Source organism: Camelus ferus, chromosome 21, assembly GCF_009834535.1.
Source record: "Camelus ferus isolate YT-003-E chromosome 21, BCGSAC_Cfer_1.0, whole genome shotgun sequence".
Taxonomy (NCBI): Eukaryota; Metazoa; Chordata; class Mammalia; order Artiodactyla; family Camelidae; genus Camelus; species Camelus ferus.
The window spans coordinates 14,750,490-14,771,769 of record NC_045716.1 but is presented as its reverse complement, the minus strand read 5'-3'; the positions used below and the strand labels follow the sequence as shown (position 1 = coordinate 14,771,769).

General features: G+C 45.4%; 1 protein-coding gene and 1 long non-coding RNA gene across 5 annotated transcripts; one reads left to right on the top strand and one right to left on the bottom strand.

The window, feature by feature from the left end:
- Positions 1 to 1,318: 1,318 nt before the first annotated feature.
- On the top strand, positions 1,319 to 21,086 carry MGST3 (microsomal glutathione S-transferase 3). 3 transcript variants are annotated; one of them, XM_006175931.3, is made up of 6 exons: positions 1,319 to 1,469; positions 15,506 to 15,629; positions 16,619 to 16,692; positions 17,300 to 17,357; positions 20,032 to 20,104; positions 20,832 to 21,086. In XM_006175931.3, exons 2-6 carry the CDS (start codon positions 15,513 to 15,515, stop codon positions 20,966 to 20,968), a joined length of 459 nt encoding a protein of 152 aa, XP_006175993.1. In that variant the 5' UTR covers positions 1,319 to 1,469; positions 15,506 to 15,512; the 3' UTR covers positions 20,969 to 21,086. The 3 variants fall into 3 exon arrangements, with proteins under 3 accessions (XP_006175993.1, XP_032319721.1, XP_032319720.1); XM_032463830.1 differs by lacking the exon at positions 1,319 to 1,469 and adding an exon at positions 1,486 to 1,600; XM_032463829.1 differs by lacking the exon at positions 1,319 to 1,469 and adding an exon at positions 2,052 to 2,196.
- On the bottom strand, positions 14,678 to 20,833 carry LOC116658670. Of its 2 annotated transcripts, none has more exons than XR_004313905.1 (2): positions 20,566 to 20,833; positions 14,678 to 18,776 (listed from the first exon to the last, which is right to left on the bottom strand). It is a non-coding gene; the product is annotated as an uncharacterized LOC116658670 (long non-coding RNA). The 2 variants fall into 2 exon arrangements; XR_004313906.1 differs by having other exon boundaries at positions 14,678 to 18,769.
- Positions 21,087 to 21,280: the final 194 nt, after the last annotated feature.

Here is a 21,280-nt window from a genome sequence, read left to right as displayed (position 1 = left end):
CACCCAAGAATACCACCACATTGGGGATAAGGTTTCAACATATGAAATGGGCTTTGAGAGGGGAACAAAGAAGTAAACTATGATGACACCTTCAGTCTGCAGAAACAAGGGAGGGAAAGTCCCTCAATACTGTAGAAATGCTTTCCTACTTTCTTCCAGTGTTCAGTGAAAACCAGTTCTTTACAACCAACATGCCAGAAACCCTAAATATAAAGCCTTCTTGGGCTGAAGAAGATGAATGCGTGAGAATGGTTGGAAGGTGCTGAAACAGCAATAATAAAGATTTTACAGCCCCCAAATTACCTCCAGATGTGTGGATATGACAAACTAATAAAAAGGAACACCCAGCCTAGAGCCTTCTAAGATCTGGATTCCAGCCTTTCCAGACCTGGACTTGGAACCATGGGCTCCCAAGCACACGCTCCCAGAGAGAAGTACCGCACATAAGAGGCACTAGGGGAGACCCAGATGTGGGGATCCCTAGCAGGATGTGGGGTGTCCAGAAGAAAGGGGTGCGGACCACACTTAAGACATGTAAAAGCGGGAAACTTTGGTCCTTTCTGCGTGCCATCGGCTGAGTTCACAGCACTTAGAAGGAGGCTCCAGTTCTGCGGGCCATCGGCTGAGTTCACAGCACTTAGAAGGAGGCTCCACTTCTGCGGGCTCGGCCCTGCCTGCAGGCCTCACTCAAGACCTCACCGGCCCGAGCCCGGACTAGAGGGCCTAACTGGGGCTTGTATTCACTATGGAAGGTCTGTGGGTCCCCTAGGCGGTGCCGTCCTGTGCCCAGACAGGGGGACCAGGAGGGCGGGTGTGGGCGAGGATGGGTGCGGCCACCATGCGGACAGGGCTCGGTTCCAGCTCTCGGCAAAAGTGACAAAAAGATTAGTTATGGGAAAGTACAGGCTCTAACATCCCTAAATCCTTTCACCCGGTGTGTGTCGCAATCTAAGACACCGAGCACCTAACGCACGCCAGGCGCACCTGGAAAGCGACCAGGCTCGGGCGCGCTCCCCCTTCCGCACACGCGCCGCGCAAACCGGGGCCCCGCCCTCACCGCAGAGCGCCGAGAAGCCAGCTACGGTGGCTCTACAGGGGATAAATTACTAACGTGCTACCGCTCTGCAAACTCAATCCAAATAGGAACTGGCAAGAACAGTTTTAAGAAGGCGACCAAGGTGGCATTTGCAGAAAGGAACAGATATATAGATTTAGTTGTGGAGGGAGTAAATCCGTGGACAACCGTGAGGAGGAAGAAACTGCGGCCTCCGCCTCAAAACCAGGTCCCCAGAAGTGGACCCAGATGGCGCTCTCAGGCGCCCGGAGCCCCGCCTTGGAGGCGTGGCCTCGCGCTGCCCGGGGCCGGGGCGGGGACTGCTGCAGGCCACGCCTCACTCTGCCAGAGGCCGGGGCTCCGCGCCTACAGTTTGCTGCGCAGCTGCGGTCTGCACCAGCAGAAGGTGATCCAGGTAAGTGCCCGCACCTGCCGGCAGCGAGGAGCGTGGGCCTCGGGGGCACCATCTTCTGTGCTGAGCACCGCCCTTATCTCTGCCATCCCGAGCTGAATAGGGACTCGCTTTCTCTTTCTCCCGTCTTGTCTGTAAGTTTATTTCTGCCTTTCCATCCCCTTTGACCTCCATCTGCCCTGCATTCCTCCAATGATGTATTGGTTTGGCGCATCTAGGCCGGGCCGGCCTCACAATCAGCGAGATTCTCAAGGTCAACCCTTCCCCATATCCTTCCTCTCCGCTCCCAAGGCTGTGCAGACTCGGGGCTCCTTCTTTGGACCTCCTGGAGCCCACCCGATCTTGTCAACTGCATCTCTGCTGCACAGGATGGGCGGGCGAGGCACTGCAGGGGAAGTTGGCAGCGCAGGCCTGATCGGTAACAATGGTTTATTTAAAGTGGCCTGCGAGCGCTGCACTAGCTGCGGATGTGGATGTGTTGCTAGGGACCTTCCGGGAGGGCCGCCCAGGGAATTGTGTTTGTTTTCCTCCTGCCTCGTAGAAATGTTTGTCCCTGTGTTTGTATTGGAACCTACAGAGCAGGAGATGCCGCAGGAAAGGAAGCGAAATCTTCATTTAGGTTCTGCCTTGGATTTCAGAGAATTTTCCTCATCTAGTGTTGCTGCAGGGAGCCCCAGGGCCATAGCGGTGGGGCAGCTGCAGGGCGGTGGAAGGGGCTGGATACTCGTTGGTGAGTCATTCCTCGAAGTTCTAGCTTCTGCTAATACTTTCCTTGGGAGTCACGAGTTTACCGCTACATTTAGTTTAAGTGTCAAGTGAGTGTGGGAAAGGAGGTGAAAGAAAAGCAGAGACAGGAAGGTGGATAGGAAAGGAGCTACGGGCTTGTGGCCTTAATCCCCTAACAGGAGAAAAGGAGTTCTGGGGAGAGGGACATTTACTGCTCTGCAGATGTATGGCTCTTTGCAGGTGCTGTGGACCTGGGCGTGGTCATGTTGAATTGCGGCAGATTTTGATTCCTCTGTGCGTGAGATCTGGAGCAAGGACATCTCTTGGGAAAGCTGTAGATTACCGGGAGCCGGCAGTTTCTGGAAAGGACCCAAGGTTATTGGTCAAAATTACAGACAATTTTTTTAGTTCAGTGAATTCAGTAATGGAGCATAGTATCTGAGTCAGGAGATCAAGAATGTTTATTCTCACAGGAGTTAAATTTAACTGAGCTAAATAAGCTTACATCTAAAATCCAAACAAATACTTTCACCCCGGGAAGACCGTCTGTTCGTCTGTTAAGCTTCCCTCTGACACAACGTTACAGAAATAGAAAACTTTGTCAAGTGATTTTTTTTTTTTTCTGTTACTGAGGTTACTATATATAAAATGCAGATACTAGTAGAGATACTGTGGCCAGCTATAGAAACTGCACTGCAGGGGCTTCCTTAGGTTAAGAAACAAAACGGTAGAAGAGCAGTCTTCCCTCTTATTTAGACTTAATCCTGCCGGTTTAGATTTCGAAAGGGACGCAGTCCCTGAAGGGGAACCTCTTAACCTGGAGGATAGCAGAGGGACTGAACCTACATGGAGAAATCTGGAATGAAATGGATGACAAATCAATATGCCAAAAAGTAATTTTGTGCCTGCACAGCTAGCTCTATTTAAATATATTGTTCCCTATATTTCTATTTAAATATTATGAATCTGTATTCGGAACACTGTTGCCAGCCACAATTGACCATGAATAATTTGGTATTTTTAAAGCAATATTTGTTTAAAAGAATATACTGCGAGGGTTTTTCCAACTGATTTCATTAATACTGCTTATGAGCATACCACACTCTTGAAAAAGAAGAATTCAGCACTTAATCGGTAGTTTGCCACTATGTAAAGTAGAGTTTTTGAGTTTCCTTCACTGTCCCATATAGTGGCTACCTACCTATCTTCCTTGGGGAAATTGGACTACCTTTCAAATACATTTGCAAATACCTTTATAAAGATTTCAGCGTTTCAAATCATTACCCTCTGAGTTCTTTCTAGAGTCGACCTATTCATTAACTGAAACTTGTGTTCTAATATTTTGGTGCGTGAAGTTACTCTTTTTGTTTGTTTGTTTGTTTTATAGTGATCTTTTATTTTACCTGTAGGCTAAGAAATGTGAACGATTGTGGCACAGTTTCCTTCTAAGTACAGACCAGCATGAAGAGTGAGACCCCTGTTTCAGGCAGGAGCCAACAACTCATGCAGTTCCTTCATTCAGTATATCTGGTTGCCTAGTGGGGGCCTTGGCAGCTGCTAAGAATTAACTAGAGTCCACCCACATGTCTTGCGGTGGAAAATCCAAGTGGTGTCCATGTGACTCATTAGAGATTTTTTTTCCCCCTCTTCTGGAAGTCAGGGCTTAGTTTCACTATGGCCCTCGGTTCCTATGTAATGCTAGTTAAGGGACAGTTTGTGCGGAAATCGTGATATAAAAATGAAGTGCCACTTCCTGTGTTGTTTTGCTCCTTGCAAACCTGGGTACCAGGAAGATTGGAGGGTATTTTTCCCTTCCTGTCATCTCTCCTCTCTTGTCATGCTGCAGTGCTGACACTCATTTAAAAAAAAAAATCCTTTTTGGACCTGTTCCAAGGTTTTTTTTCTCCCCCCTTCCAATTAGAATGATCTCAGTCTTTAATCAGTCACAGCCTTGGAGTTAATGATTAGCTTTCTATTCTTGTTAACATATATAATGCTCAGGAGAGGGTCTGGAAAGGTAGAAAAGTTTTAAAAGAGGTCAGGTGTGGTCAGACTTGTTCCCCAACCTCGTTGAGAGGCAGTATAGCCAAAGGTCAAGAGCACAGACTCCGGAGCCAGACTGCCTGGCTCTGGGTGAATCCAGGCTTTCTCTGTGATAACTGTGTGACCCTGGGCAGATTACTTAACCTCTCTGATGCTGTTTCCTCATTTGCAAAATGGGATAATAATATATTATAGGGATGCCATAAGGATTTAAATGAGTTAATATGGATGAACTATGTGGAACTGTGTGACACAGTTAAATAATATATATGCTGATAAAGTATTATTAGTAATCACTGATTTCTCGTACCATTCTTCCTCTAGTCTGTATCGCTACCCTTTGGCCAACACTGGTCTCCTTTTTCTTCCTTTCCTGTCTCCACACCTATGTCCTTGCCATTTTATCTCCCTGTGTCCTTGCTCTCGCATCACTGTGTACGTCCTTCAGAGCCTTTATCGCAGTCTGTTACCTTCCCCATCATGATCCTGCTAAGGTGTCTCCCTCCATTTAACTCTGTATTCTGGAGGGTCAGGACCGTCCTTCTCAGTCTTGATCATCGTCGTAGCCCTGCCCCTCACGTGGTACCTGGCATTCAGTAGGGGATAAATCAGGGAAGGAGTCACTGATGCAATACTGAGGAAGGTGGTAGGTGTGGACTGAAAGTGAGCATTCTATCTCGGTAAAATGGTTTGTCGTCCTGCACTGACTTTATCAGATCAGCTCCCTTGAATGAATTTTTATGAAGTTTTTATTTTCTTCCTCATTCCGTGACTTTTCCCCATTCTCCCCCCTGTCCTCTGAGATGGGTGCCTTCAGACCGTGGGAAATATCCTGTGGTCTGTCCCTGGGATCACATCTCCTGGGAGGCTCGGCTCCAGATGGTCCAGCGTGGCCCGGGACTTCTGGGTGAGGTGTCGCGCCATCAAGGAACTCTCGCCCATAGGGCATTTCATGTCCAGAGTTTGTTTGGGAAAGTTTGTTGTCACGTAAACAGGGAAACCTCGTATTTGTTCTGTCTTAAACTATTATTCTTAGATTCCTAAAGAGCTGAATTACCAGTTTTTCCCAGAGGAGGCTCAGTTCCAGTTAAGGATGTGTGTTTAGTGCCTTTTCATGCAGAAGTCAGACTCCAGAGAAAAAGAGAGCAGGTTATTTGCTTATTTGGCCTTAGCAGAGTTTGTGTCCATGCAGGCTCCTCCCACATAACCAGGAAACATTCACTTGAACTTGAGTATCAGGCCGCTCCTTCCCTCCCCCTTCCCACTCCCGCCCAGCGCGGTAATGTATCCATTGTCCTGGGCGCTGACAGTTCACCAGAGTGTTGGAATTGGGGATTAAAATGACATGTGAAACTAGAATATCTTATACGACCGAGCTGTGGCTATTTAACCATAAAGCTGAATATATTTGGATTATAGGACATTTGTCTCTTTAAAAGATAGCTAACTTATAGTTCACTTTCCACTTTCCAAGTGTTCTGCCAGCAACATTGATGAGAAATGAAAGAATATGAGAAACTGAGATAGACCCACTGTATGACCTGCCTCTGCTGTTTGCCTCACTTGAGTTAATAAATAATCAAGGGCTAGACAAATAATGATCCGCCTGTTCCACTAACTTTTCATTTTTAGCCTTTAGAGAAATACCTTCTAAATATGCAACACAATAGCGGGGGGCAGTTATTTTTCCTCACTTGGTTATTATTTCTTAACTGTCCATGCACTCTTTTTCACGTCTAGTTGTCATTTGAAACTTTGATACTTAAACAAATTTTATCATCTCTTTGATGTAGAGGTGATCAGACTGGCATTTTAAAAATGTCAGATGGAGCCAAGAAATCCTGTGACTCTCCTTTTTTCTCTCTCAACATGGAAACAGGGAATTACTTTTGGGGCTGCTTCCCTCTAGGTTCACAAATTTCTCCATTTAGCTTTAAGTGGGCTCAGCTGCCCTGCCGGGAGATAATTTTGAGGACTGTTCCTTTGTAGAAACATCTGGAGGCAGAAGTGAGGCTGGGCAGCTGTCTCATTAAAAGGGTGCTTTAAGCAGCACAACCTCAGAGGTTTCGGAATGACATCCCAGTTTGGGGACTGATGGAAGTCCAGTTGACATAATCAAGACGAAGCTCTTTAAGTTACCATCCTTGTGTTATTCTCATGAAAATGCTGAATTTTGCCATGTAAAATAAAGGAGCATATATAAGGAAGATTGGATTAATAGCACAGGCAGCCAAATAAGGATTTTAATGAAATTTGGGGGAATGGCTCCAAGTCAGTCTGTGAATGCATTAGCACCATCCCATCATGATGCATTGAAGAAAAAAAAAAAAAAGACTCCACTGAGAAATTACAGTATGGTTTGAGCAGAACTATCTTGCACATGGAAGTAGGGGTTACCGTTCATTGTCCAAGCAGGCTTTTGTTTATCTGTTTGAGGACAAAAGAGAGCTGAAAGTTGAAATCCTCTCTTCTTTAAAACATTTGATTGATTTTCATTTAGTAAAAGATAAATTGTTGTTACTTCATGGCCCAGAAGTTGTAAATTATATTTGAGGCAAGTGCCCAAGTTAAAAAGCCTGCCCTTTGCTCCATTTGTACAGGGTTGACTGTGCCCCAGGGAGTTTCTCTTGGCAGCCAAGAGAGTGTGGAGTAAATGGTGAAGGAGAGCTTCACCCCAGGAGTGTTCTGTTGAACTTAGTTCCGGAAGTTCTCTGAGTAATCCTTTCATAACTGAAGGAACCCCTGCCCCAGTGAGATAAGGCAGGAGGTGGCAGAAGCAGGAATTTGAAGGAAAGGTTGAGCCAAATGTGAGCACTGGAGTAGTCAGTAGAATTCCTGGAGGAGAGTTCCGTAGCCAAATAGCATAATGGAGCTCCTGGTTGCTAACTCAGGTGTCGAGCATGTCTTCTGGGGTGAGACCAACACTGCCTCATTTTAAGTCCAAGCTCGATCACTCCTAAAAGGAGATTTTACAATGGTGCCTTATTGCTTTAAAAAAAATCTACTGGGTGTCTACTCACTGGCTTCACCCAAGAGTTGTTTCCCCAAGTACCACTGCACCCACCATGCTGTCCTGTAGACCTCAAGGCTCCACTGGTCAGCCGGGCGCCAGGATTCTCTCCCTAGAAACCCACTGTGGCCTGGGGCTTTTCTGCTGCCCCTTGTCCCATACCGCACCTGCTTCAAAATACTGTTCTTAGTTTTTTTTCTCCCAACCTGATATGTCCTCAGAAAGTCATGTTTGTCTAGTAACAAATATTTTGATAAGTTAAAAAGTTACAAATAGAAGTGCTGCTGTTAAAAAATACGTATTATAGAAATAATTCGGTTTCTAAAGTGTTCTTGAAATAAGCAGACATCCAAAGGCAGAGCCTGTGGCCAGTGAGGGTCCATCAGGAAGAAAGGCTTCGCGGAAAGGAGTAGAACTTGCACATGGGGCCATATTGTCAGGACTGGACAACGGGAGCAAACTTAGGAGGCAGAACTGCCTGAGATGTATTGCCTCACAGTTCACTTGTCTCTTAACCCTCAGTGCATGGGCTTCTACTCCTGCCATTCCCCTAGAACCTGGCCATCGCAGGGTCCTCCTCACCAAAGCCAAGAGCATTTTCTTGGTCTGTTCGTGCTTCTTGGCAGAGGTGTCCACTTCCCCCTTTTCAGAACTGTTGCTTCCTTCCTTTTAGGGTCTGTGCTGTTCCTGGTCCCTTTTCATACCTGGAAAGCTTTTTCCATGTGTAGGAGTTGAATCCACACGAGGGCTCACCTAATTAATAGTGGTGGGTGTTTGCTTGGTCAGACACCTTTCCCTTTGGGAAGTGATGCTTCTTCTGCTAACACTTAACAGTTTTATACCTTTTCTTCCTCTGCACCTCCCATCTTAGTCCTGGAAGGAGAAGCAGGAAGCAGTGACTGTTAAATGGCATTTGAAGTCCCTCTCATAACTGGATCTGTCCTCTCTAACCTTATCCCCTACTGTTTCCCCCATTCACTGGGGGCCAGGCGTTTCCTCCTCCCACCCCAGGGCCTTTGCACTTGCTGTTCCCTCTGATTGGAATATTCTTTTCCCCATAATGTTGTGTGGCTGTTTCTTCCTCGTGCATGTGTCAGTGCAGATGTTGCCGCAGAAAAAGATCTTCCCTGGGTGACCCCAAGAGATAGCCCCTGCCCATTGTCTCTACACCACTGCCCTGTGTGTTCTCCATAATAGCCATCACCCTCGCAGGTTGAGTTTGTTGGCCTATTGGTTGTCAGTCTTCTGTCGTCATTAGAATGTCAATGCCTTGAGATCAGGGACTGCATCTTGTCCATTGCTGTACCCCCTCCACCTAAACAGCACCTGGCATCTAGTAAGCACTTTGCCTATTGTGGTTGAATAAGTGAATTAAGTGTTCTTGAACTCATGCCGTCCACACTAGGAAACTAACTCCACTCTAGGAAACTAACTTCTTATAGACTCATTATGCTGTCCACTTAGGAATCTTAAGTAGACCAGCCTTTTGCCAAATTTGAGTCTATCCCAAACACTATCAGAACTAATTTCTAAGTCAGAGGACAGCATTGATTTGGAGAAAAATCAGTATCTCCCTATTTAGGAAGTAGTATGTATGTGGATAGATGTGTACACTTGCCACTATGTACAGTATGTCTTTGTGTTTGGACCAACGTTTATTAAGTGCTCATACCAGATGCTTATCTAGTTTATCTCACTGAACTCCTCAAACCATCCTGTGAAGTAAATAGTATTCTTCCATTTGGTAGAGAAATGACATTTCCAAGCTCCCAGAGGCAGGGTCTGAACAGAGGTCTAACTCCAAGATTCCCACTGTCTCACCCCCCATGGGTTTTCCCTCAGGAGAGGACAAATCATAAACAGTATTCAAGACTGTTAGGAATAAAAATATTCCCCAAAATCTCTCTACTGTGATATAAGTGGCAAGAACTTTCTAAATAAAATAAAAACTAATTTCTCTAAACCTTCCCTTTCATGGTTTCTCAACTGAACTATTTTCAAGACTGCCAGGAAGCAGTTAACTCTATGATTACTAATAAGAGAGAACAGAAACTCTTCTGTCCTATTTCTGCCTTTCCCCAACCTGTTTAGTTTCATTTTTGTGGGGGGATTTTGCACTCAGTTTCTGATCATTACTACGAAGGGAAAAATCTGGAGTTGGTTACTTTTTTTTAACTTATTTGCCTGTTTCCCCAAATAGAACATGAGCTTCCTGCGGGCAGGGACCAAAGTCTCGGCTTGTTCACCTCTTCATCTCCAGCACTGGTTCAGTGAGCGGCACATAGTAGGCACTCGATAAACTTGAACAAGTAAATGAATGCACACTTAGCCCCACGCAGGAATGAGCGTGTCTGGCCACAGGGAGGGTCTGAATGACTGCAGTTTGCTGATTTCCATAGTCAGCCCTGGAAATCTGCTTCCTCCTGAATACTCCTGCTTTTCAGATAATATATTTTAACATGGCTGGCTACTAACAGTTCAGAAAAGGAGGGGAAGGGGGGTTGGTTATAGCTAAGTGGTAGAGCGCATGCCTAGCATGCACAAGGTCTTGGGTTCAATCCCCAGTACTGCCATCAAAAAATAAATAAGTAAACCTAATTACCTCCCCAGCTAATAATAATAATAAAATTTTTAAAAAGAAGAAGGAAATAAATGTAGGTCTAAGCTTGTTTGCTATTTTAAAATGCTAATTATAAATTATAAATTCTTAAATGTATTTCAATCACATAGCCAACATCCCCTTTTATAACTGAATCAGGGCAAAGACAGCTAACAGAACATTGTCACGCATAATATAACCTGATACATAGCATTTGTCGAGTACTTACTGTGTGTGGTGGGTGTTCAGAGACAGTGTCTCCACTTAGTGTCACAACAGCCATTTGGGGTGGGGTAGGTGCTATTTTTTCCAATTAATAAATGAGGAAACCAAGGCGGCTGAAAGATGTCAAATAATTTTCCCAAGGACACACAGCTAGGAATGTGAGAACCAGGTTCGGAACCCAGACAGTTTAATTCCCTGCAAGGCTGTCGCTGCACTGTAGCAGATAAGTGAGGATGGATTCAAGCTAGAAGTCAGGTCTGATTCTTTGGTTCCACCATAACATACTGCTGTTCCTCTGTCTCCTCAATTACTAATTGTTGTCAGACCATTTTATATAACTTTTTTAGTATGCATGTGCTTATTTGGGACATTATAGAAAAGTACAAAGGAAGATCCATAGTTCAGCCATCTAGAAATCACTATGCTTATGATTTTGATATTTTTTTCTTCATTCTTTTTTTCGAATGAGAAAACGAAGGTATACACTTTTTGTCTTCTTTTTTTCAACAAACATGCTGTTTAGTAAGCCTGTTTCAACATCTTTAAGGTTTGTACACACCATTTTTTTAATTCTTTTTTTTATTGAAGTGTAGTTGATTTACAGTGTTAGTTTCATGTGTACAGCAAAGCGAGTCAGTTATATATATTTTTTCAGATTCTTTTCCATTACAGCTCATTACAAGAAATTGAGTATATTTCCCTGTGCTATGTAGTCGGTCCTTGTTGTTTATCTATTTTATATATAGTAATTATGTCTGTGAATCCCAAACTCTTAATGGATCCCTCCCCTTCTTCTCTCCTGGTAACCACAGCTTGTTTTTTATGTCCGTGAGTTTTATTTCTGATTTGTACACACCAGTTTTTAATGGTTATATAATATTCTGTTTTACCATTGTATTATTTAATTAGCCCTCTTTGTTTGGACATCTGTACCATTTCAATTTTTGCTGTTATAAATAGCGCTAAAGTGAATGTCTTTGAACCAGATCTGTTCCCATTCCTGGTTATTACCTCAGGATAGATTCCCAGGAGAATTAATGAATAAAAGGTAAGATCAATGTAAAGCATCTTAACTGCCTGCTGCCAGGCTGTCCTCCAGATGGTTCTGTTTTACACTTTCCCCAGGAGCATGCAATATTGCAAACTAAGTACTTTTAATTAAATGGGTACCAAAATTAATTTTTATTTATAAAAGTCATAAATTTTAATCTCGATAGCTGATGTGTGATTAACCTTGAAAACTGCATGATGATTAACAAATGCTGTTATACAACCAAATGAGTTACAGAGTAATCTACAACAGCGATAAAAGTTCGGCTGCACAAGGAACGTTGGACTGAGTGCTGTGTGTCTAGTACCATGTAGAAGGCAAAGTCCAGGGCAGGGCTCCCACCCCCAAGAACCTTATCTTGTTGGGTTAATATAAGGGTTGCTGGTGACACGGAGCACGTATATAATCAACAAATGGTGGTGTGCAGCCCAAATGAGTGTTCACACCAGAGAGAGGTTTGGTACCACTTATCAGCTTCTCAAGCCTGTGCGCCGGGAGCTATCTGGTAACTGCGGGGCTGGCCCAGCCTCGGGTGTGGCTGGGGCTGCCTGGGATGTGGCCATCGTGAACTGAACTGCCTCCCCTATCCCAGTGCAGGCACGCGCGCCCACACCCATGAAGGGGGGCAGGAGTGTCTATCCCTTTGCCCTGAATTCCTCAGAAAATAAGGATTCAGCAAGTGATGAAGTTCTGTCCTTTGTTTTTTGAACCCTGAGTGAATTAAACTGATTCTTTCCTTAAAGGACAAGCCTGAAACGTTTTTCAGTCCCCATTGGTTTTATGTTTGGTGACAGAGCTCTCCGTTGTGTTCTGCCCTCCTTTCTCCAGGAATTCATACATCCAAGTTGCTTCCATTGCTTCAGTAGATACTTTTGAAGGGAAAAAGAGAAACTGGCATTGCTTAGCAACACACTTTATGCCAGGCACCGTGCCGGGTGAGGGACATTCTCTCAGCTGGAGGGGTCATTGTGAAAGCCACCTGGACCTTCAGCTTGCTTCGTTTATTCCGCAGCTTCCTATAAGCACATGCTCCGTGCTTGGCATGGAGGATGCCAGACCCTCCCACCTGGGAGCTGAGCAGCTGATGCATTTGGCTGCGCTCTCTGTTCTAGCCCTGATCACGCCAGCTGGGAGGTGCTGGAAGAGGTGGCGGATGAAGCAGGATTCCTTACCCAGTCAGAGTGCAAGGAGGTGTCAGGGAGCGGGGAACAGGCTTGGCTCCTCCACCTGTGCTGCTGTGACTGTGGCTTCTGCAGTGAGAGCCTCGGGAAGGGCCGCCTTCCTCCTCCTGCCCCTAGCACACTCGCTGTTTCCTGACTGATTACTCGGTCCTTTGCAAACCACCCATGCTAGCGTCAGACTCCGGGTCCCCCTTACTATAAATTCCCTGCCCTTCAAGGCATTGTTCCTGGCTCTGCTTGCCCACAGCCAGGGCCCTTTTCCTTCAATACCTCTCACCCTAGCAAAGTGAGGGGAGTCACTTTGACCAAAATACCCAAGAGTTTAACCTCCCGGATTGCATTTATACTTTGGAAGAGGAGCTTAGTAGTAAATATTAATTTCTAATTGCATATTTTTGAGCAGTCGGTTGCCTTTCTGAGTGTTCATGGCCTGCAACAAACATCTAAAGAGGGTTTGTCCTGCCACCTAGACTCCCCTACCCAAGCTCTGACAGATCAGAAGAGAGAGGCCAGTGGCTCAACCACCAAAGTCTAATGCCTTGCCTGGCTAGTTGGAGGATTTGGGGAAGAATTTTTAAAACTGCTCCGGCCTTAGCATTGCCTTCTTCTCTCTACCTGAGCCTCCGTTTCCTTTTCTGTCAAATGGAGCTTATGGGATTTTTGCAAAGATTAAAAGTGAGCTGAAAAGTCTGCACTAACACGAGGGGACTCCAGGCTGTGCGGGAGCCCAGCCTCCTCCTGTCCAAAGGTGAGGTCTGGGCAGACTCTCAACTTGCAGACTTTGACCTAAACCGGATATGCTCAATTATATCATTCTTAAACAGCTGGCTTTTGACAGAGTGAGAGGCAGCTTTAAATGGCCTGATTGGCCCAAATGTTTTGAACTCCAGGGATGTCAGGTCATCGTGTTTATTTTCAAAGAGGTGTTCGGTGTTGACTCCATATTTTTTGTTTTAATAACTACTACTAAAAAACTTCCTCCCTGAGCTGATTTTCTAAACTCTGGAAACGTCTAATCCTAGAAGAGAATGAGGGCAGGGAAGCTTGGAGGGCAGCCAAAGACTCCTTGCTGTGTGTGGCCACACAAGGTGGCCTGGGAGAGGCTGGCCTGGAGGTGATTCCAGTGTTCAGTCATGAGGGTGGCCCTTCCCAATGTGTGTCTCCCTCCCGGAGGAGGAGACGGTGGGTGCCCCGGTAAAGGAGAAACGGATGAGAACTGTTGTGAACCATGGTGGGGGACAGACAGGTTTTAGGACTTTGGCCTCAAATGTTATTTTGCAGACTTGAGGGAAACTTACTTTTAAAGAACTGAGCGGCTTATGAATGAATGAATGAATCAGCAAATGAATGAATGAGCGAGCTGCTTGCCAGCCCCACATTCCACATTGCGAAAGATGCTGTCATCCCAGTGTCAGTTCAGCTCTGCATTTTCAAGTGGGATTGCAAAGGGAACATTGGAACTGAATTGGAATCTAAATTTGAATCCCAGCTCTGATACCTTCTCTTTTGGACCTTGGGAACATTACTGAACTTTTGGGCACTCTTTGGAAACAGTGATAGTACCATTTTGTTGGGTTGCTAGTGAGAATGCCTAAAAAAAAATACTATATATATATATATATATATATATATAAAACTATCTGTCTCTATATATATAAGCTTTTTCAGATTCCCTTCCATTATAGGTTATCACGAGGTACTTGAATATAGTTCCCTGTGCTGTGCAGTACGACCTTGTTATTGGCTTTATATACAGTAGTGTGTATCTGTTAATCCCAAATTGCCAATTTATCCCTCTCCTCCCTTTCCTCTTTGGTAACCATAAACTTGTTTTCTGTGTCTGTGAGTATATTTGTTTTGTAAATAAGCTCATTTGTAGATTTTTTTTTAATTGCACATATAAGTGATATCATATGATACTCGTCCTCTTTCTGATTTTCTTCACTCAATATAGCTGCCAGCCTGTGGCAGCCGTGCACATGATGGCCAGCAGCTAAGGATCTCTGGAAGCACTAGAGCTGTTTCTCCATGTCCTGCCATAATCTGACCTTTTTAACACCTGCTCAGAGAGGTTGGAGGACAGCTCTAACCTACCTTGACATTATTAGGGCTTCCTTCCACCCACTGCATTTTCCTCTTCTTGATACCCAGTCCCTCCCTCCCTCCCTCCCTCCTTCCTTCCTTCCTTCCTTCCTTCCTTCCTTCCTTCCTTCCTTCTTTCCCTTCCTTCCTTCCTCTCTCTTTCTCTCTCTTCCTCTCTTCCTTCCTTTCTTTTTCTTTCTTTTCTTTCTTTCTTTCTTCCCTCCCTCCCTCCCAGGGCAGGACAAGAGCTAAAAGAGCTGAAATTGCTGAATACTGAAAAATGCTGAGATTAGCTTTCTCTCCAAACATTTTATTATGAAACTTTTCAAACACGCAGAAAAGTTGAAAGAATTGTACATTGAACGTCCACGTGGCTGCCACCCAGGTTCTATAATTAATGTTTTGCTGTGAGTTTATATCATCATTTTGGATGCCTTTTAAAATAAGTTGCATTGCAGGCATCAGAACCTGTCATGGGGTTAGCCTGGAAGTGATCATCTGACGAACAACTTGGGTTCTCCGGGAGCTGCCCAGAGCCACGCTCTGCTTTCAGAGCACTAGAACTGATCCCTTCCCTACATGCGATATTTCTGCCACTGAACCAGCACGTGCCCCTGGATCGGAGGGGGACCCTAAGGTTCCTGCTCACAGTGTCCCCTATGCCAAAAAAACAAAAAACTTGGAATCACTGTGTGCTTAATACTTTATGTCCTGTTTCTCTTTCCCTCTCCATCTCTCTCTCTCATAATTTAATAAATTCTTTAGCATTTTGCCTCGTTAAATATTTTTTCAAATTGTGATGTTTTTAGTGGCCATACTCTTCTGTGATAGGATACTGCAATGGCATGGATAAATCTCACAAATGCAGTGGTGATCAAAAGAACGCAGATACAGAAGAAAACATACGATATGATCGTCAACTTTTCTGTGTCTGTGTTGCAGACTTGAATAATTTTTTTAAATTTTGCTGTGTGGTGTACAGTAGTATTTCTAACTACCTCTTAGAAACATCAATCACTCACACCTCTTTTTGATCTATCAGGATACATTTGCTGGTAACGAAGCATCACCCTCCTGAGGCCCCCTGCGGGGCGGTACCCTAATGTGTTCTTCCTTCCGCAGAGCCAGGATGGCTGTCCTCTCTAAGGAATACGGTTTCGTGATTCTGACGGGTGCTGCCAGCTTCATCCTGGTGGGGCACCTAGCCGTCAACGTTGCCAAGGCCCGCAAGAAGTACAAAGTGGAGGTGAGTGGGAACACGGCAGCGCCCTTGGAGGCCTGTCTGGGGCCAGAACTGGTTCCCAGTCATGGAGGGAGAGGCGAGGGGCTAGTAGTCAGTGGTGGCAGTTTCAGTTGAAAATTCTGCCCCTTTCTGTCAAGGAGGCAGCAACAAATATAGGGCCCTGCTGGGGAGTTATTTCCATCTTGTTTTTACTTTTGTCTCTTCTGTAGAAGGACCAGGTGTGCTTTTGGCTGGCGCTATTTGCTAGGAACAGTGTTATTTCCTAAACAGCATTAAACAGCAATCGTTTCCTGGTTCGCCACTTTAAAATGATGTCTCCAGGGGATTTTCCTGTTTCCCAGGTAGAAAAGAAGTACGTGCTGCTGAGGTTAGCCTACGCTGGGACATCAGACATAGCAAGGGGTCTATTAAATGTTTCCTTTCATTCTAGCCGATCTAGAAGGGATAGTTACTGAAATTGTCCGTGGTGAGCAATTTTAAATGTCTACTTCTGTTTAGCAACTATTAATTAGGCTCCCTAAGTAGAGCTCCTTATAAAGTTTTTATATCTAGTCTCTTGTTTAAGAGACACATCCATTAAAATTCTTACACACTCAATTTCTGTTCTCCCATTAAGGGAAATCTTAAAAGGACGTGGTATTTGATGGCTCTTGGGAAGGAGCTGTTTCTCTAATGGTATCTTTGTAATGCATCCCAAAGCCACCAGTGATGGCATAACGTCAATGAAAAGCACTGAGTTTGGCACAAGCTACCTCCATCCCTTGTAAGGCACAGACTACATTCTTGTTACTGGATATTAATAGACACAGACTGAATCTGCCTCTGAGACTGGAGACCTTTGTCACCACAGGTATTTAAGCAGAAATGGAATGATCCTCTATCGACGTGATGACAGAAGATGCTTTGGATAGATTAGCTATAAGGTTGATTTTAACTCTCCACACCAGAGGCTGCGCCTGACCCATTTGATCACATGCACTTTGTTTTAACAGTATCCTACCATGTACAGCACGGACCCAGAAAACGGACACCTCTTCAACTGCATTCAGCGCGCCCACCAGAACACGTGAGTGCTGGCCCTGCCGGGCACCAAAGACGTCTGCAGGAGGGGCGTTTTCTGTCCAACATCTCAACCCTTGGTTCTCTATCTGCTGAGTAATAGTGATGATGACAATCATGGACACACATTAAAAGTAACATTAAAAAATACGTATGTGAACAGATTAAATATTAAGCAAAATTAAGAGTTGTTAGGATGGTGGGGTCCCTGGATAATCTTTTCAGAAATGTCTTTAATGTTGCATTTTTCTACTGTAGCACGTGTCCCCTCTAAACTGGTACCGAATCTGCCAGCTTAGCGGGTGAGAGGCTTTGAGCTCTGTAAGGAAATCTACTCCAATTCGCCAAGACCTTCCTTGTCAGTTTGTTAGATTTGATGTCTTTGAAACCCATTGCGTTCTGAGTTACCTCTGATCCCAAGCAGAGCAGAAGATGGCTCTCAGTGGCTGGGGCTTTTCCCTCCAGACACTGTTTATTTTTACTCTCAGAGTTCTAAGTTGGCAAGTAAGAATGTCAAGGTTCTTAGTTTTATAGAGACGTACTTAAATAGGGCACTTTAAACAAACAAACAAACAACAAACAAACAAACAAACATTTCTTTCTCTCTGTTCCAGGCTGGAAATGTATCCTCCCTTCTTATTTTTTCTAGCTGTTGGAGGTGTTTACCACCCGGTGAGTTTTTCCAGCGGGCAGGGGAATGGTTCCTCTAATTGGATTTAATTCACTGCGTCATCAGGGAGGGAAGAGGAAATGAACATTTAATGAATATCTTCAGTGTCTAGGCACCAAGTATTTAAAAGAATTTCATTCAGTTACTTCTTACAAAGATCCTCAAAGTAGGTAGGATTTTCCCTGTTTTTTTGCAAATGAAGAGAAGCTGCTTGGATACTGTGTAACCTTCTCAAGGTCAAATAGCTACAGAGTAGAATAATCAGAACTTGAGCTCAGGTCTGTCAGATCCTAGATGGTTCATGTCCATTGAGTTTTCCTTTCCCGTATTTATTCATGCAGCAAACACTTACTGGACACCCGAGGTTATCGCAGCGGACAGAAAAGGCAGACTCCCGCTTCGTGGAGCTGACTTTTAGTTGGGGGTCACAGACAAAAAGCAGTGCAGGGACATTATGTAGCATGTTTGAAGGTGCCACGTGCCACAGGGGGAAACAAAAGAGAGTGCGGGGGGCGGGGTGGACAGAGTTGAGTGGGATAGTCAGGAGGGCCTTGCTGAGAAGGGGACAGTTAAGCAGGAACGTAAGGGAGCAGGTGCCCCTGATGTCTCCAGACATCTCCGGGCAGAAGACGAGCAAGGGCGAGGCCCTGAGGCCGGAGCCTGCCTGGTCTGTTGGGTGCGCAGTGAGCAGCGTGGCTTCAGTGGTGAGCAGGAGGTGAGGGTCCTGTAGCTCGCTGTGGCCCTCCTGGGCCTTCTGGGTCTGCATTACACCTTATCTAGATAAAGCAAGTTTACCTCAGCCTGACTGGTTGCCATTCACGTCTTGCCTTGGACAGAAGGTGTTTCCTTTTCAGAGGCTGGATTTCCCCCTTCGATGAGTTCTGACCAAAGTGCTGGGCCTTCGCATTTCTGGTTCTGAGACTCTCATAAGCTTGGGATTTTGTTGTCAGCTGCCAGAATGGTCCAGCTATAGTTCATGACCTCGAGATCTGGTTTGTTTGTTTTTTTTTTTTCCAAAGAGACATCTGCTGCTCTCTTGGAGAAGCTGTTTCTTTCTTTTGCCTCTAAAGAGCCCCAATCCTAGCAAGTGACTAGAGTAGCTGGTCTAAACAGACCAGCTGGTCTCCCTAGATTAGGTATCACCTCGTTACCGAGTCCAAACTCATTCTGCTGGCTGCACGACAGGCCAGTAAATCGGGAGACGAGGTATTGGAGCAAGGAATAATGACTTTACTCAGAAAGCTGGCAGACTGAGAAGATGGGGGACTAATGTCCTGGAGAACCGTTTTCCCCAAATCAGAATTCAGGCTCCTTTTATATAAAAAAGGAGAGGGGGCTGGTTGGTTTTTGCAGACTTCTTCCTGTGGGAATCCTTTGTTCTTGCAGCTGTCCTCTAGGCCAGGTCATGATGTTCCTGTAAACTTCCAACAAGACAAATGTTATTCTCTGTTGTGCAACTTTTTATCTCTATATGAATGGAAAAAAGTTACGCCCTTAAAGGTCAGAGCCTTGAGAACGGGCTGTCCTGTATGTTTCGGGCTATAGGCAACATTCTTTTACAGAAGGAGCAGAACCAGCATGACTCAGCACAGAAGACAGAGCACAGGGTTAGAGCCCAAGGAACAGATCTCATACGGAGTCAGACTTGCTGATATCCACCCCCAGCCCCCCATTCCTGCTCCACTTCCCTAGATCCTGTTCCTTGTCCTTCATTCTTTAAAATAATCTAAGATTCCTCTAATACTGTTCCTGGGTTGATGGCAATTATGCGACATTGTAGTGAAGAGTGACCTGGCAGAGCCTACGGACCTTCTAGATAGTGATTTATGGGCCTGGGGGTTTTATTTTTAGTTCTTTCATGCTCCTACTGAACTTTCCCTAAAATCATCTAAACAAACCAGTAAAACTCCTAAAGTAGTATCCTCACCCCCACTGATGCCACTGCCTGAATTGGAAGGGCCCTCGGGGACAGTGACTCGCCGTGACCCACATCCTCACACCCCCCCTTGTTCCCATTCTCCTCTGCCTCCTTTTGCCCAAGTGGGTCACCCCAGGATGGCACCCCAATGGAAGGATTTTCCATCTTGCCTAAGTCTTTACTCTCTTTTCTCAAGGGTGTTGGGAATGGGGACCCCTCCCTGTCCAAGACTACATATTCTGGGGTTCACAACATGACACACCCTCCCCACTTCTAGGGGAGCCCCACACTTCTGCGTGGGCTCAGCATAGCCTCTGAGCCCTCCCGGGGTGGGGGGGACCTCGCAGAGACAGTGCAGCCCACAGCAGCCAGAGCGCACAGCCTATGTCCTGTTCACGTGGCTTCTCCCCTAGTCCTGACTTCCAGTCGGTTTCCTCTCCGGGGTTCCCCTGCGACCCCCGGGCCTGCCTCTCCTTCCCCTGTGCGCCAGTACACCGAGTGCCCCAGGGCAAGCTGGGAGGTTGCTCGCATCCCTTCTACCTCAGAGGCACCCAGCACTCACCTCCCAGGTCCCTGAGCAGTTCATAGAAGGACCCGAGAGCCTTGATTTTCCTGTAAATCAACTTTGGTAGAGAGTATTTTACCATGTCCGTGAAATTGTTAACTTTTTATTAAAACACTGTGTGATCAGTCTTAGATGTTAATAAAAATCTGCCTGTTCCTTGAATACAAATACTAATGTAGCCCTTTTTCTTTAGCGTATAGTTTCTGGCTTGGGCTTGGCCTGGATTGTCGGACGAGTTCTTTATGCTTATGGCTATTACACAGGAGGTAAGTACACACTGACACCTGCCAAGGAAGCAAATTTGACATCTTATGCTACTATTTTTTTCTGTGTAGCGGGGCTTTAAGAAAAAGGGAAGTAACTTGATATTTAGGTAAAAAAAAATCTGTTACCTTCTTTTGTTTTCCTAACCTTTGAATAGGAATGGAACTTAATTTTTCTTGAGCATTTTCAACGTGTCAGTTGCTGTTCTAAAAACTTTGCACGTGCTACTGAGCCTTACAATTCTATGACCTAGATAATATCATCCTCGTTTACGGATGAGGAGACGGCGAGACTTAGAAAGGTTAAGGCGCTATGTCATAGAGATACTGGGTGCAAACTAGAAAGCCAGGATTCAGAGCCAGGCGGGCCTGACTCCAGAGCCGCGCTCCTCATCACCGCTGTGAACGGTGTGCCCGAGGGAGGAGGCGGGGAAAGACTCTTTGACTCTTCCGGCCGTACTTACCTCTTGGAAGAGGGAAACATGCCAAAAGGTCCCGGAGCAACGTGTCTCTGATTATTATCTGATAATTTGTTTTAAGGTCCGATACTGCTGTGACGTGTTACTCTGCACGGGCAGTGTCTGCCATACTGGCAGCTTTAGGCTGAAGAGCTGGCGGACCTCTTGAGACCGGATAACCCCAGAGGTCTTGATAGGAGTGGCTGGTGGGTCTTGACAGTGCTGGCATTCAGGAGCATCCCCAGTGACTTCTGCTCTGTCCTCTTTTGCAGAACCCAGCAAGCGGAACCGGGGAGCCCTAGGCTCCATTGCCCTCATCGGCCTGATGGGCACAACTGTGTGCTCTGCCTTCCAGCATCTTGGTTGGATTAAAACTGGCCTGGAGAGCGGGTCCAAGTGCTGCCATTGAAGAATTATAGGGTATTTAAAATCTCTCATTCGTTCTGAGTGACTTACTTTCATTTCCAGTTAGTTTTTTTTTTTCTAAATATAATAAAAACTTAACTTGGCGTCAGCCTCATACCTAACCCTGACTCTATCAACTTATTTCTTTTTGACTCTTTATCTGAAATACAAGTAGCCTGTCCTGCTAGAAGAGAGAGGGGCCGTAGGTATTAAGCACCCCTTGTCTCCCTGCCAGAGGATGCTTACTTAATGTGTGAGCTGGTTTTTTCAGTAGCAAGTTGTTTAGTCTGCATGCAGTCATTTTTTCCTCATTTCT

Bases quoted from the DNA above. Each gene is read 5' to 3' on its own strand.
- MGST3 (XM_006175931.3), top strand. From the start codon at position 15,513: ATGGCTGTCCTCTCTAAGGAATACGGTTTCGTGATTCTGACGGGTGCT. The intron at 15,630-16,618 runs GTGAGTGGGAAC...TTGTTTTAACAG, and splicing joins GCAAGAAGTACAAAGTGGAG to TATCCTACCATGTACAGCAC. The intron at 16,693-17,299 runs GTGAGTGCTGGC...TCTCTGTTCCAG, and splicing joins CAGCGCGCCCACCAGAACAC to GCTGGAAATGTATCCTCCCT.